The sequence below is a fragment of the Pyxicephalus adspersus genome, chromosome 5 (assembly GCF_032062135.1).
Source record: "Pyxicephalus adspersus chromosome 5, UCB_Pads_2.0, whole genome shotgun sequence".
In the NCBI taxonomy this organism is placed as follows: domain Eukaryota; kingdom Metazoa; phylum Chordata; class Amphibia; order Anura; family Pyxicephalidae; genus Pyxicephalus; species Pyxicephalus adspersus.
The window spans coordinates 20,247,989-20,264,075 of record NC_092862.1 but is presented as its reverse complement, the minus strand read 5'-3'; the positions used below and the strand labels follow the sequence as shown (position 1 = coordinate 20,264,075).

The following is a 16,087-nucleotide window of genomic DNA, read 5'->3' as shown; positions in this document are numbered from 1 at the left end:
TTTCCTTTAATTTTATTAAAAGTAATTTTTTTTTTTACATGATTGTGTGTTTCAAACATTTTTTATATTCATTATATCTACTAGACCCCTATTCGGACATATTTCTGTAAGTTACAGGTCTACAATTAAAAAAAAAAAAATTCATGAAAACCTGTAACTCTTTTGGTACAGAAATCTAGACCTCAGTGTAACGCTCAGGTGATTAATAATGATAATAATAATAATAATAATAAACAATCTACCTAACAGACAATGTCCATTCCGCCTGCCTGCTGCACATTCTTGCATATTGCTCTTTTTTTCATTATATTAGATAGATCTACAACCTGAACATAACTTATATCGTCATGAAAATACCAGTGTTTGTGCTGAAGCTTTTGATTTTACCCTTCAAAAAATACTTACATCCATTCTGAGGTTGAGTAAATTTCTGTACATAGAGGTTTCTCTGAATGTTCCAGCATCCTGTAAACACAGATTTAACACCCTCAAACATTTACAGCTCCCCTGTGTATCATAAAACAAACTCTATTTATGGCACAGGGCCAGATTAGTGCAGCATTCTGGAAATAGGTTTGTGTGTGTTGTGCCACACTGGCTATCCCCTTCTTGTTATATTTAGTGGATGCTGCTTGTGCACAGGACAGACAGCTGGTTTACTCAGCAGATTTTCTTTCCAAAAATCTATGGTGAAAAACATGAAAGCTGCTTCTGTTGAGGTATCCAAAAATAGTTGATTTATTTTTTTGTCTGTAATGCAGACAGGTTGCTTTAAAGCCCAATCAAATCCAGATGCATACAATGCAAATAAAATAGGTGTTAATATTATACAGTATTCATATAGTGCCAACATATTATGTAGCGCTGTGCAAAGTCCATAGTCATGTCACTAGCTGTCCCTCAAGGGGGCTCACAATCTAATGTCCCTACCATACCAGTAGTCATACGTCATTATTACAGTCTTAAGGTCAATTTTTGGAATGCATTTTTTGATGTGGTAAGAAATTATGTGGTAAGAAACTGGAGTACCTGGAGAAAACCCACCCAAACACAGGAAGAACCTGCAAACTCTCCTGGCCGAGATTCAAACCTGGGACCTGGTGCTGTAAAGATGAGGGTGCTAACCACTGAGCCACTGTGCTGCCGTACAGTTATCAGGTTATCAGAAAATACAGGCACTCTATGAAAACAAAGTGCTGGGCAGAATAAATGTTTTTGAGCTATATGTGCTCTGGACTACACCATGTTTCCTGTCATCCGTGAATTCAGCCAGCGAAAAATTCAATTACATATGACCATTTAACACCCAGAATGGGAAAATAGCTACTAGATTATGTCTCCCTGCATATCTGCAGTAGAAACCACGTGTGTACATGGCGAAGTCTGAATTTTAGCCTCAGGAAGTAAGTGGTAAGTAATTGTAGGATCCCAACCACATAGGCAGGGGTGTAGTGGGGCCGGCACATTTACATACCAGGGTTCTCCCCAAGCCCTTTTAGCTGGGCGTACCACCCGGCACTTTTCAGCACCCACCCGGCTGTTTTTGTGTGGTTACTAAAGAGTTTGGTCACAATAAAGGGGCTGCCACCCACCTACAATTTCTTCCCACCCGGCTTAAAAAAATTTCTGGGTTGAGCATAACTGCATAACAATGATGCGCATGCTTTCTTGCCATGGATAGTACTGTGCTCCCTTTTCTTTTTTTTACGACTGCACTCCTGATTGTGAGCGGTAAGAAGGTCCAGCAAGGTATTTTACATAACTTGCTGAAAACTTCACAGTTCCTTGCCTCTATGCTCGTCTCAATAACTGGTAATTCTGATGCAAAGCAATTGGCTGACTTTGGCGAAGAGCTATGCAAATGACCAAATGCCTTAATGGGTGGATTTCTGTCTGGAGGAGTAGACATTTTAAGAAAAACTGCATTTACTTCAGACTGCCCCAGGTAATGCCCACATATGATGCTGAGCCTCCATGAATAAATTACTGAAATCCATTAAGGATACTGTGTAGGAAAGAGCTAGATGATGCCGGAAATCTTTTGCCTGATTTGCTGCATCTTCTACCACACGTCTGCAGTGGTATCACTATCAGTAATATGCCCCAGAAAAATAATGAGCTCATCAAAGCACTGTTGAGCAGATCAACTGTACTGTATTACAATTATGATCTTGGGTTTGGATATACAACAATTAAAAATGTTTCGTTTTAGAGATAGTGGTGATCACATGTGTTTTGTTTTGTTTTTTTTTTGAGAGGATGAACAGCACATTTGTGCAAAACATGCCAGTCTTGATTGTTTTGAAGATGATAGTTACAGCTCATGCTTAGTTTTTAGAAGATATAGTTGCATGTCATGAAAGTGAGAGTTGTGTGTCTAACTTAAAGATGAGGCTCACATGTCACTCTTGGATTTTCTGGAAAAGATGAGGTCACTTGTCATATTATGGAAAAGGTGACAGCCTTAAGTCAGCCTTGGCTTTTTGGTTTTGGTTTCTCTTATATAGTTCCTCTAACTCCTAGGGAAGCAAGCTTCACTTAAGCAACATGTTTAGGAAACTTACCCTTACTCCCCAAATGATTTGGAAAAAGTTATAAATTGTATGGGTGTGAGGATAATTTATGACCCGTATGAATACATGGTATATTAATGAAAAAGAATTTGTTTTTCAATTATGTGGTTTTCTGCTGATGTATCAGTAGAGACTTGTTTGCAAAATGGATGATGTTGTGATAGCATTGGTTTTGTGTAGCACTTTTAAAGTCCCATTTGTTAGAAGAGATCTTTTGTTTTTCTAGAGGTGAGGGTTGCATGTCAATCTTAGTGTTTTTTGGAGTAGATGAGGGTCAGATATCACAGAAAAACTGAGGGTCACGTGTCACTTTTGATTTCGCTTAGAAGCTGATAGTATCATGTCATAGGGAAAAAGGAGGGTCAGGTGTCATAGAGAAAGTGAGGGTCCTGGTTTTTCATGAAAGATGATGGTCAAATGTCATGAAGAAAATGTCAGTCACTAAGCACTCCTACATTCTCATAACAACTCTCTAATTACTTTTATATAGCCTACAGTAGTAATAAGCGATGATTGTCGAGGGTTTCAAAAGGCTCCTGGATGACAGCATTCCTTAGCAAGGTAACCTAGTCTCCTGAGTGATAAATTGGAGGAAATTTACTCTTTCCCATTTTCTTTGAGTCAATATTTTGACCTGTGTGTCACTGAGTTGTTGGAAGTAATTTTATTCCCATCTCTCATTGCATTTTTTTTCTCTGTCTATAATGCTTTTCTTGTTTTGGAATGTTTGGCTCGTTCGATTAGAGCTTTGTTCTGTCGCTTGCAAGACGAAACAGCACTCCAGATCTGGCACCAAGCCACAGAAAACAATGGCATTTCCAGCACAAAGCTCACAGGTTTCATCAGGCTCAGGAACTCTCGGAGATAGGAGATCAGTTGTCGGGATAAATGACTCCATAAAATGTTTGTGCTTGCAGCACAACAGCAGCCTCAATGACGGCACAATGTGACTGATTGTAAAAATATGGTTTTATGGTTGATGTGTGTAAGTTTTCACTTCTTATTGACTTATAAATGTCTGTGCAAAGCTCAATGTCAAAATTGTGTTTAATAAGTCTCTTTGGTTTTTACATGGAACTTTTTTGGCCTAAAGCACAAACAATGCATTTGTTTGTACCAGGAACTAGCTGGTGGTATAGTTTGGTCACAAGACTTCCTGGGCAGAGAATTGGCCTGCATTATATATAAAATATCCCCTACAATGATGCAACTCTGTAATATTTAATCCTTCCTAATTTTTCTGTCCCTTAAAGTGTGCACCCATATCGTGGCCACTAAAGAAGAACCTTAAGCCACCTCACCTTACTTGTGATCTCCAGTATTTACTCTTCACCAGACTGGTGTCAGCAATCTGGTTGAGCAGTGATGTTACCCCATGATGGCAATTGCTGTAATAGGGGAGAAAGTCACAAGTTCAATCAGTACTGTACCTGGCTGTGGAGGAGGAAAGAGTAGAAGGGGGACATCAGAATGTGGTCTGGGAGAACCTGTGGGGTGTGTATATTATACAGACTGACAGCTGCTTTCCATGTTGTCAAAAGAATAGTACCCCAATTCTGCTGGGAGAATGTTGGGTCCTCTTCAGCTTTTAGTGGTTCCTCCCCCTAACTTCCAGTCATTACTTTATCCTAATGCTTGTCCTCACCCCCTACCTCTTCCACATTGCAAATGACCCATGAATCTTGCAATTCTGGTAGTATGGCCATAGTCAATCTCTTGTGGCATGCTTGTAGTATCTTATCTCCTGTTTTTGATGACTTTGGTAGCATTATGTTCACTAAATGTTATCTGCAGCCCTTTGGTTATTTTGTATCAGGTTAGTGAATCACCAGTGGTCATGCTCTCTACAAATAACACATTCTTGCAATTTTTAACTGTTTTTAAATGTTTGTATGAAACTGTTAAGCTTCAATTCTTTAGCAATGAGAATGTTTACATAGCAGGGCAGATCTCTGAATTTGCCTTGTTAAATACCACATGGCTTAGTTAAAAGTCAACAACTCTCATTCTTCAATTTGTGCATGAGGAGCTTACATACAGCATGATTGCAATGGGTTGTTAGGAATGTGTAAGTGTGTGTTCTGTCTAATTCCGTCCTGCCATGTGTTGAGTGTTTAGCGCCTGTTTTATCCATGAGGCTTTTCAACTCTTCTCAGGTTATAAATGTACAGTAAATGGGTACAGGCGATCATTGCCTGTTATTGTTTGCAATCAATTGCTAGCAATTGGGTATTGATCACTATCCACCAGGTAGAATGCAGTGTAGCAATTAGCAGCAGCCGAGCACCAATAATGTGCAATGCTCCAAATTTCTGCACATGTAGCACTTAATCATAGGGGACTTTAGTAGTGTGATAGCATTAGAAAAAATAAACATTTTTTTTCCACAAAGAGCCAGTCATCCTTCACAGATGGTTATTGAAGCTTATTGAACACCTTTTATTGATGTTTTCTGGGACTATCCAATGCTAGCCAACCCTAGGTATATTCAAAACCCCACAGTATGGGAAGTGTAGTGGAAAAATATTGAAATGTAAACCTTTAATGCAAGGATTCTTTGGAGAAATAAATAGGTTTTCATTGCTAACCTTCTGAAAATGCTACATACTATACTGTCAAACTTCTATTCTGGAATTAAGTCTTTGTCCAGAACACATGAGAGCAGCAAATGAGGTAAAAACTCCTGACACTATAAAATAAGTGGAGAGACAATAGTGTGCAGTGTCTCCCCAACTTAATTTTGCAACATCTCCTAGCCTTCCAATAATCTTGTCTTCCTACTTTTGCCTTGTATTGCTGTATTTCAGTGTTTGGGTTGCTTTTGGTTCTCATTCTTGGATTCATCACTATTTTTGTGTTTCTAGAATATTTAGATATGATTCCATTTTTTCCTATACTTATTGCACTAGTTATAGGAGTCTTTAATACATCATGCATAGGTTTTGGTATTTTCATTACTTGGAGCGTTTGGACTCGAACTATAAAATGTATCCATATGATTAGTAATAACTATCCCTTTATTAGTAATAATAAATTTAGTGTTTGAGACTTGCTATCTCTATCTGAACTCTACTTTGAGCTACCGCTCAGGCCCATTCATAAGTTTGTGACTGTATGTTTGTAGTATAGCCTGTGTGGCAACCATGGATCTCTGTATACACCGTGCTGAAGAAAGTGAAGAAATGAAGGTACAGGAAGTAGGTTTGTAAAAATTGTTGGGCCATTTATAGATCTCGGCATTGCGTGCCTTATTTTGATTTGGTATCGCCCTCCACTAGAACAGTAAGGAGGATTGGCACTCTTCTGACTCTTGTAGCTCTCTATTAATAGTACAACATCTATAAAAGAGTCCACACAAGAGCTCAGCAAGTAAGCATTGTGGTTCACTAATTCTATGTAGATTGTAGCTTTGGTATTTGATGATTCTTCAGATTTAAGGGTGTAGTGGCAAGAAGAAAATGTTTTGAGTCATGAAATTTGTGCAAAACAAGAAGGTTTTAAGACATTCAAACGTTTTGTTGAGGAACGTATCTATTTTTCAGTTTTGCTGTCAAAGTCTTGACTGGAAGCTTACCTAAATTACATGTTGAAGGCTTCATACCAGAAGAGCAGAGAACTGTCATATCGGTTACTTTAATTGCTAGGTGTGGCTCACTAATTTTCTTCTAGTTTTTCTAGCATGCCACAAGACAAAAATAAGAAGGAAAAAAACAACAAATAAAGCAGAAGTACAACAGAAAAAAAGATGATATTGAGTAATAATTAGTCAAAGGATGAATAATAAAAAAGCAGAATAAATATCACGAAAAAAAAAATGTAAAATTGCAGCGGTAACCTATGGGTGTAAAAGAAATGAAAATGAATTGTAGTATCCTAATGCCAAGCAGAAGACTACGGTACTAAGCAGACACACACAAGCCTGAAAATTTACAAAGCTATAACCTTACAAACTAATTAAAATTCTTATTTTTCTGAGCAAGTTTTAACAGTATGTAAAAATTACGTTTCCTATCACATGTGACATTTTACAAACTTGCCCCTGCATTTTAGGTTGGATCAAATGATAACCGCCGGGGGCTAGCCAGAAAGTCTACAAGTTTCCACAATGCTGGGAGTCGCATTTACAACATTTTCATGCGAACATCATTGGATATAAAGGATATTGATTACAAAAACTGAAGCTACACCGTGTAATTCACACCAGAATGCTACCTGCAGCAACAGTGTTCATGGAAAAACATAATCACTGTGCTATTCAGTTACTGGCAGAACCTGTCAGACGTGTATATACAGTATTAGGGGAGCTTACAGCTATGACATTCACATCTTCTGCTGTAACTGCTTTCCACAAACATGGGGAAATCTGTCAGGGACTTAACAAATTTCACTGCTAAACAATATGCTTAGGTCCTGATATGCAGTACTAGAATCAATAGTATTCATCTTTCCTATATAGAAGATGCGGGGTTTGCAGAGGACAACATCCCTCCACTATGAATAAAGAGAGTTGCGAACAATATAGGTGTTCTTAAGAAGAATGTAGTTTTTAAAAAAACACTTTATTTAGTGTATAAGCCCTGAATAACCTCTTGTTACCCAAACTTAAAAAAGGAATAAATTACAATTTACTAGTTTGTAGGAGCATAGATACAGAGTTGCTAAGTATTTGCAAAGCATTTTTTTTCCTCCTAGATTTAGTTATACGTTAACTACTTTGGACTACTTTAACATCCTCCTCTCTGGTATACCACTATCCTGACTCTCTCCTCTACATTATGAATGCTGCAGCCAGACTCATCCATCCTTCCCTCCGCTCCTCTTCTGCTGCATCTCTTTGTAGTTCTCTTCATTGGCTTCCATTTCACCTTAGAATCAAATTTAAGCTCCTGTGCTTTGCCTTCAAATCCCTACACAGTTGTTGTCCCACTTACATTTCTGACCTGGTAAAAAAAAATACTCCCCCAGCTGCTCTTTTCGCTCTTCCAATGACCTAATAATGACTTCCCCACTAATAACCTTATCAAACGCACGGCTCCAAGACTTCCCTAGAGCTGCCCAAACTCTCTGGAATGGTCCTCCTTGTCCTATTCGGCTTGCTCTTACTTTTTGCTCATTTAGAAAACTCAAAACCCATCTTTTCAAACTTGCCTACCCATCTTCTTATGTCTTTTGAAACTGTCACTTCTCACCACTACATATCTCACATCCTATTGTGTGTGAAATTCCCCCACCTCCTAGATTGTAAGCTCTTTGGGGCAGGGTCGTCTCCTTCTGTGTCACTGTATTCGCAACCCCTATTTAATGTACAGCGCTGCCTAATATGTTGGCGCTATATAAATCCTGTTTATTAATAATAATAATAATAATAATGTTAACTAATTTTCATTTCATATCCGGCATCTCCTTTTTCAAGTGTGACATATTCAATGCTCACTCACTGCTGTACAATTAAATTGCAGCATTGGCACCCTGCTGTGCACCTTTAGTAGGCAATGCAGAAGAGTGGGGTGATTTAAATGGAAAGAAGGAGTTACACATCTCCTATTTTAAGGGAAGGACCCGGGAAAACTTGTCACCCACATCACTACCCAGCTTATAGAGGGGGAAGTAGGTTTAATAGTGGGGTTGCCCTGTCTCCATGTATTCAATATCTTGGGTTTGCATTATAGCAAAACAAAGTTTAGGAGCAAGAATGCCTTGGGGTAGAAACTCTGTGGGTGAACATACAAGAAGAGTTTGTGTATTGTACAGGGAACCAAACACCCCAACTATAATACACATTTAAAAAAAAGAACACATCAACCTCAAGTGTGAACTTATACTAAAGAATAAATGTATTCTGTTTTAAAAAATATTAACTTGTCTTTGTCTCAGCATATAAAAAAACAAATAAAGCCAATACTAAATCTAAATTTCCCAATGGAGTTACTTCGAATTTATTAGTTCTCATTAGCACACAACTACAGACAGCAGAGATGAGGTCATGATCGTAATGGTTTGTCTGGCCAGACCTTGTCATCACATCCGTACACATACTCAGTTATAATGAATCCCACTGGCTTTAGAGTAAGTAAACACAATGGTTGCCTCTGCACTGGCTGTGTAACGTAAATAGGGATCTTCTCACAGTAGAGGTACTTGCTTCTATTTGATTTTTGAATTTTTTATTAAAAGATTCTAGGTGTGTTCCTATTTACAGCAGGTATTTCTAACTCTTTTACAATTATGGAAAAGAAATTGAATAAAAACCAATGTGGTTTGATCATTCTAAAATCTATATATTTGTGCAGTTCAGTACTACAGAAAACTTTCCTGGACACTTCATAGTAAACCTTGCAAATGTGTTACTGCATGTTTATAACCAAAGTGCTGAAATATATTGGTAAAGGCAGCTTTTAGAAGACCACATGCTCCCCTTTATTTTTATTGTCTTCCGTCTTCTTAGTACTTAGTACAAATTTTCTTTTTGCAGGCAAGCAAAGCAATGAGTATAGATTTGTAAAAATATAGAAGCTGCATTTTATTATTTAAAAATGTGCTGGGTTACAACACAAGACAGATGGGCCCTTTTCTGAAATCAGTCCAGTTTTGACTGCACGACATCTCAATTGAGTTATCCTTAATATGGAAAAATGTTTATCTTTATTGCTGTAATTTTAAGTTTTTTTGTTTGAAACATTTACTATACTGAATACCAAGAAATGTATTGTCCATATTGACAATGCCAATGTTGACATGGGCCTGTGTATAATAGTAAGTCTTGTTTGTCCTCCATCAGAGCTAATCCGATTGGGTTACACTCCCCACATTACAAACATCTTGTGATTGGTGAATAAAGAGCAGAATGTCACTCTTATTCTGCTATGGAACCTTCTTTATCATCTCTGCCTGCGCTGATCATTGTGGTCTTTTTGCACCATGTTTGAATTCCTGGGTGTGGTGATATGTACTTATGTGCCAGGGAGTTCCAAGGTAATGTCTGTAGTACTGCTTTGCCATTATATTTAAGGAAATCACCTACAAAGCAAAAAATCAGTGGGGAACCTCTAATGGAAGCTGCTAGTTTTTCTCCCGGGAACACTTATTTCAGGAGTATTTAAGCCAAAACCTTGTTAGCTTTAGGACTGATGGAAATGCCATTGACCCAAGATCAGAGGATGACTAGTTCCATCTAAGGCTGCTTTCACAGAGGCATGTTTAATAATTTAAAGAAAATAAATCTATAAAGAAAATGCCTCCTTTGTTGAGTATATTGGTGGAAAGCATAAACAGTTAACTTTCTCAGAAATCTTTTTGACAGTTGGGTAACAATAAAACTTGGTGAGCTCTGCAAATAAAAACTACCACTATTGAGTTGGCTTGCTACTTCCTCACACTTTGATCCACAAACCAACAATAAAGTTGTAAAAGGTATGGTTATGACCCAAGCTTATAATCATTATGCTCAAGTTCAGTTGAGGTGGAGATTTGCATATTAAAGACCCTGGTATTTTGAGGCTCCCTAGGTGTTTATGAAGGGATCTGAAAGTATTTGAATGTGGTGGCTGCACTTGAGTTTTCCTCCAGGCTTCTCTATTCTTTTGCTTTGACCAGGTGATCCCGCAGTAACACTCCTCCTGCCTTGGGGTGACAATCCTCACTTTCTGTACTGTACATATATAAGAGCAGGGTTATTGCCCTAAGGCTGGAGTGTGCTGGGCTTGCAGAACACCTTTTCCTCCATAAAAGATAAGGGGGGGGGGTTTAAAATCTACAGAGGTGCACTCCTTGAAATAACAAAGGCATAGGTAACATAATTAACCAAGGCATGAGTTCATAAAATGTTATGAACTTTTGACATGAACATTTGACAAGACAATACTTTTATATAATATTTACCAGACAAGATCAATACAAAACAAAACATAAAATGGCTTTATATACACATTATGACACTTGTACACAATAATGGTTGTATATAAAATGATTACAACAGCCACATTTCTCTAGATGTGGATGTATCATCGGCTACGCATTAGGCTGCCCTCTTAAAGTTCATTAGGTGGCATCTTGTGCTTGCAGTGTTTATTCCCAAAGTAATATGGATTCTTTCCATGACTCCTTTCTTTAATATGTTTATAAAAGCTCTGCATAAATGTGGTGAAGTCACAGAAAGTGCGCATGTCTGTGACCAATGAAAGACTTGAGTGTTCAGCCACTTGGATCGGTTTCCAACTCAAATAAAGAGGGTTTTGTCAATCTCGGTGGCCCTCTTAGCTCCGTTCACATTTCATAGATTAAAAGCACAGGAGGAAGTTTGAGCATCGGTGTTTTGACTCATTATAAGTCGTATCGATGGCTTTTTATTCATGTCAAAACTGTGGTTCTATTCATTTAATTTCAATAAAAGATAAACACACGTTTGTAATGATGAAGGGCTATGAACACTAATTCCAGGTATATACTGGGACTGTAAATGCAAACAGGGAACTGTTTATTTTATAGCAAATATTCACATTACTTGTAATTTTTCTTACTGCTCAAAAAAAATACACAAAGGCTGGGAAGTCAATCAGCATATTTAATTGAAAGCTTGTTGCTCATGAAAAGAATATAGTTTGATTTTGGCACTGGTGCTATGCTAGTACTATTTTAAAAAGTGCTTGGGACAAAATAAATATTGAACTAAGAGTTAGTTTTTTTATTTTGGCATTGCTTTGCACCAGCCTACCCCACCTTTGTTTGTGATCTAAGAGCCCCTGCTTGTGATGCAAGAGAGGGCTTCTGAAATATCACTTCTGCAGGTTTGTTGCTCGTTAAACTCAATGTAAATCAGTGCAAGAATGTTTTTCTCGGATACCATTCAGACTCAAAAAGCCTTCACCATTTATATATATTGGTGATACAGAAAGAGAAAAAAATCATATTTCATAGGTCATAAAGGTTTCTCACCTTAGCTCTGGGGTGCTTATCGAATTCCCACAGCAGTAGATTGCATAAAAATCAGAAGAAGGGAAATATAGGTGATCACAAAAGGAAACTGTATGGGTGGTCTAGTTAAATTAGGGCTTAATAGCACATACTGTTGTGAAAGCAGTTTACTGATTTACAACTGCATATGATCAAGCACCTACAACTACATATGCTTTCTCCACAATGGTTATCATTTGGTTGAGACATGGTACAACTGGCCACCTCTTGTGTTAAAATGGACAACCAACTGTCAGCTGCTACAACTGGTGTCTTAGAACACAAGATCTATGCCAAATGTTGAAAAATCCTTATAAACCCAGGGGGAAGCAGTCAATTGGCAGTTCATAGGCTGGTAACTGCTTCCATAACTTGCTGCTAGCCATCCTTGTGAACAAGACCTAACACAAGATAACTGTATTTAGCTTTTTACCCTGTATTGCAGTTGTCTTAGATTATGAAATCCCCTTTGTTGTCAAAGAAAATAATCTACTGGATTTCTTTTCACTGCTTGTGTTTTTTTTGACCAAAAGTAAAGTAGGGGGGGATGATGAATGGAGGTTTCTTATAATTCCTTGCCCTATGCATGACCAAAAATAACAAAACATTTCAGCAATACCTGTAAAAATTCTTATTTATCCAGATGATGATATAGGTAGTAATTGATCACATTGAGCTGAACTTGTGTAATGAAGCATTGCTGCTCTTCTAGGAGCTTCCTCAGTTCTGAAGAAGCTACTTAGATGGGCAGCTAACTGTTAAGTTTAACATTGCAGAACAAATCTAGTTAAACATGACTTTTATCTATACCATGAGCTGTATAAACCATCAGTAGACATATTCAAGATCACTTTGGTGTAAAAGACCTGAGGAGGCAGTGAAACAACTTTAACATTTTGACTATATATATACTTTTTATAACATGATGTTTAGACCCTAACCCATTAATTATCATGACATAAAGAATGTACTTTGCTGCCAATAGTCACACAAATTTTACATTGAATATTTTTCAAATCCAGAAAAAGGTGTGCAAAACTGTGGAACTCAAAATTTTGTGCCAAAACTACTGTTCCAATAGCTTCCCTGCAATTGCTGTGGGGGAAAAAGCTTCTCCTTCTGTAAGAGGAAAACCTGTTTTACACCCTGCTGATTTCTTGAAACAAACCTATTGCAGTTTACATTCCACTGCAGTGTACATAACATGAACTATATGGAACTTTATCAAAAGGTTAGGTTATGTATATTATTATGTCATGTTGTTGTAGAAGATAATTACTTAGTTTCATTCAAACCTGATGAAAGCTTAGAAATTCTTCTTGATTTAAATTGATGCATCAAAGCTAAGAGAATGCTAAAATAGACCATACAAACTCACTTGGCTATAACTTTAGTTGTGTAACAAATGTTGTCATGTACAAAGAATTATAGTGTATATAATTAAAAAAGAATACAGAATTGGGATACTTCTGATCCAAGACATCTGGAAATGTTATTTTATTAAAGTGAAATAATGTTTCATATATTGTTGTCTTTTGCAGCCCTTTTCCCCTCTGCTGAATCTTCATTGTTCCCCAAACATTCAGGATTTTATGTGTATGGCCTTCTTCCCAGCCTGTACTGAACCCAAAAACATTGTGCTGCCCTGCAGGGAGATGTGCAAGACTGTCTACTCTGACTGCAAGTTTCTCATTACTACTTTTGGCATTTCCTGGCCTGAAGAATTGGAATGCGATAGGTGGGTGTAGTTTTAAAGATATACATTCGTACGTGTAAACCTCTGTTGCTTTTTATAAGGTCAGGAAAATTGTATTTATTTTTTAGGGAAAAAGTAGGATAAAAACCAAACTAATATGTAGAACAAGCAGATAGTATAAAAGTATAGTAATGAATATAATCATAAGCAAAACATATAAATATTAAGGTCTTTCTTTTGAAGGAATATAGCCTTACGCTGTAATTAGATTCACTTCTGTAGCATAACCACATTTACCTTTAACAGAATATACTGCTGGCATCCAAGTTAAACTTGTTACTGTTATGTTCACACTGGCCATGGGGTTGCAGAACCAAACCCGCTGGGGAGACGCTATATGTAGATTCTCCCTGCAGCAGACCCATTGAGAATGAATTAGGGTGGCAGTGACCAGTACCAATATCAATAACTGCTGCCAGCTGTCAAATGTTGTTTAAGAACCAATGTTGTGCTATGAGTGACCCAGTGGGTGTCAAGGTGCCAGGAGGCACACAGGATTGCTCGGACCTGAGGCAGGTAAGACCTGTCCTATGTCATATTATAGCAAAATTCATAAGGTTCATGCAGATGCTAAAGTTTGCTAAAATGCTAAAAACAACTGACTGTGAACTGGAATTATTGTAGGCTGCACAACAGGGCGCTTCCTCTTACCTCCTCACTCTATAGAATGTAACAGTCTGCTATGCAGTGGTGTTTTTACAGCCAATATTCCCAAAACTGTCAGCTGAAACTATACCAGTCATTTTAAACAACAATTATTATTAGTAATAACAATGAGCTATATTTATAAAGCATCAACATATTACACAGCTCCCCATACATGAAATAAAATCAAGCATCTGTACAAGAATTAACAAATTACTTTAGCTTTTACTACCTTTTGTGTTTTTTTAAACTGCAGCTCATTCCTTACAGGGAGAGCTATTAATGTGACATTCATTCCTAAAGTACATTGTGTAAGTAAGTATTTTAAACCTGAATGTGTAATGATGAATCCATTGTTTGTGTTCAACAGGCTGGAAGACTGCTCAGCATCAAAGACTTCTGAAAACGAGAACTCACAAGGCACACTCAAACCTGCAGCTACTGTTAAAAAAGATTATGGATTTTGGTGCCCACGCCATCTAAAAACCTCCCAAGTGGCAGGATATAAGTTTTTGGGAGTGGATCACTGTTCACCCCCTTGCCCCAACATGTACTTCAAAAAAGAAGACTTGGATTTTGCCAAAAACTTTATTGGCATAATTTCTATCATTTGCCTCTGCGCCACACTCTTCACATTCCTCACCTTTCTGATTGATGTAAAAAGGTTTCGGTACCCCGAGAGGCCAATCATTTTCTATTCTGTCTGTTACAGCATTGTTTCACTCATATACTTTATTGGGTTTCTCATGGGGAACTCCGTCTCCTGTCACGAAGGAAGTGAAAACCTTTCAGACACTGTGGTTCTTGGTTCACAAAACAAAGCTTGCACTGTCATCTTTATGCTTCTTTATTTCTGCACCATGGCTGGGACCATTTGGTGGGTCATGCTCACTATCACATGGTATTTGGCTGCAGGTCAAAAATGGAGCTGTGAAGCCATAGAACAGAAGTCTATGTGGTTTCATACCATTGCTTGGGGAATCCCTGGAATACTTACAGTCATTCTTCTAGCCATGAACAAAGTTGAAGGAGACAATATAAGCGGGGTCTGTTTTGTTGGCCTCTATGACCAAAATGTGTCCACATATTTTGTACTGATACCACTTTGCTTCAGTGTTTTAATTGGACTTTCTCTACTCCTGGCTGGAATTATATCGTTAAACAATGTCCGACAAGTCATCCAACATGATGAAAGGAACCAACAGAAACTAAAAAAGTTTATGATTCGTATTGGAGTTTTTAGCGGCACATATCTTGTACCCCTGGGAATACTGCTGGTATGTTACCTCTATGAGCAATTGTCAAGATCCACATGGGAATTGACATGGGTGGCTAACCACTGCCAGGAATTCCATATCCCATGTCCATATCAGGTAAACATTATTTTTTTTTATTTGTTGACCTTTATAAGTGTAAAATGCTTTTAGTCCTGAGTAGTAAAATGTATATCCACCAGCTTTTTCAATAGTGAGTTTTTAGTTAAAGAGAATAAATTGAACAGGTAAGTAAGAAATGTAATATCTTTTTCTAGTTTGTTTTTTTTTTCATTTTTTATAGAGCGTGGAAACATAAACTCATGTTGGGTTCTCACTGCCATCAAGGGCCAAGTTCCAGAGCTGTACCTTTACTTCTTGTACAGGGTTTTTTTTTTCCATTTTCTGACAGGAAGAGGGAGAAAAAAAAACTATATATTTCTGCCAGTGTTGTGAGTTTCCCTCATGTCTGGTAAAATGTTAGCAAGGCTAGAAGTGATAGTAAATATCTAACAGAGCCCCAATGATCCAGATACCCCTGCCATACTGTGTAATGGAATTATCAACCTTGCTTTTTTGACCTGCGATGAAGTAAAACAACTCTGTCCAAGACTTATTGGACAGTGAATGAGCAACTGTACACCAGTAGGGTCTTCGTTCCTGGAACTATGATCAAAGAGGGCATATAACCTTACTGATTTGTAGTTGATTCATTGTTCTCATTTGAAGTTACTATTTTACTAATCTATTATTTGGTTCTGTTTCATGGACAGTAACAATGCTTATTTTTGTGTCAGGAAAGGGCAGAGAGTTACCCCATCAGTCTGTTGCTTCTCATGTAACTGTCCATTCCCGGGGAAGGGGGGGATTAGACTTGTTAAGCTACGTACACACTTCCAATTATTATCGTT

At 37.7% G+C, this 16,087-nt stretch overlaps 1 protein-coding gene across 1 annotated transcript in view; it reads left to right on the top strand.

The window, feature by feature from the left end:
• Positions 1–16,087, top strand: part of FZD6 (frizzled class receptor 6) — a 29,724-nt gene that overhangs the window by 3,525 nt on the left and 10,112 nt on the right. The window contains exons 2-3 of the mRNA XM_072410813.1: positions 13,064–13,260; positions 14,294–15,296. Coding sequence (XP_072266914.1) covers positions 13,064–13,260; positions 14,294–15,296 — 1,200 coding nt within the window. The remainder of the gene's footprint in view (positions 1–13,063; positions 13,261–14,293; positions 15,297–16,087) is intronic.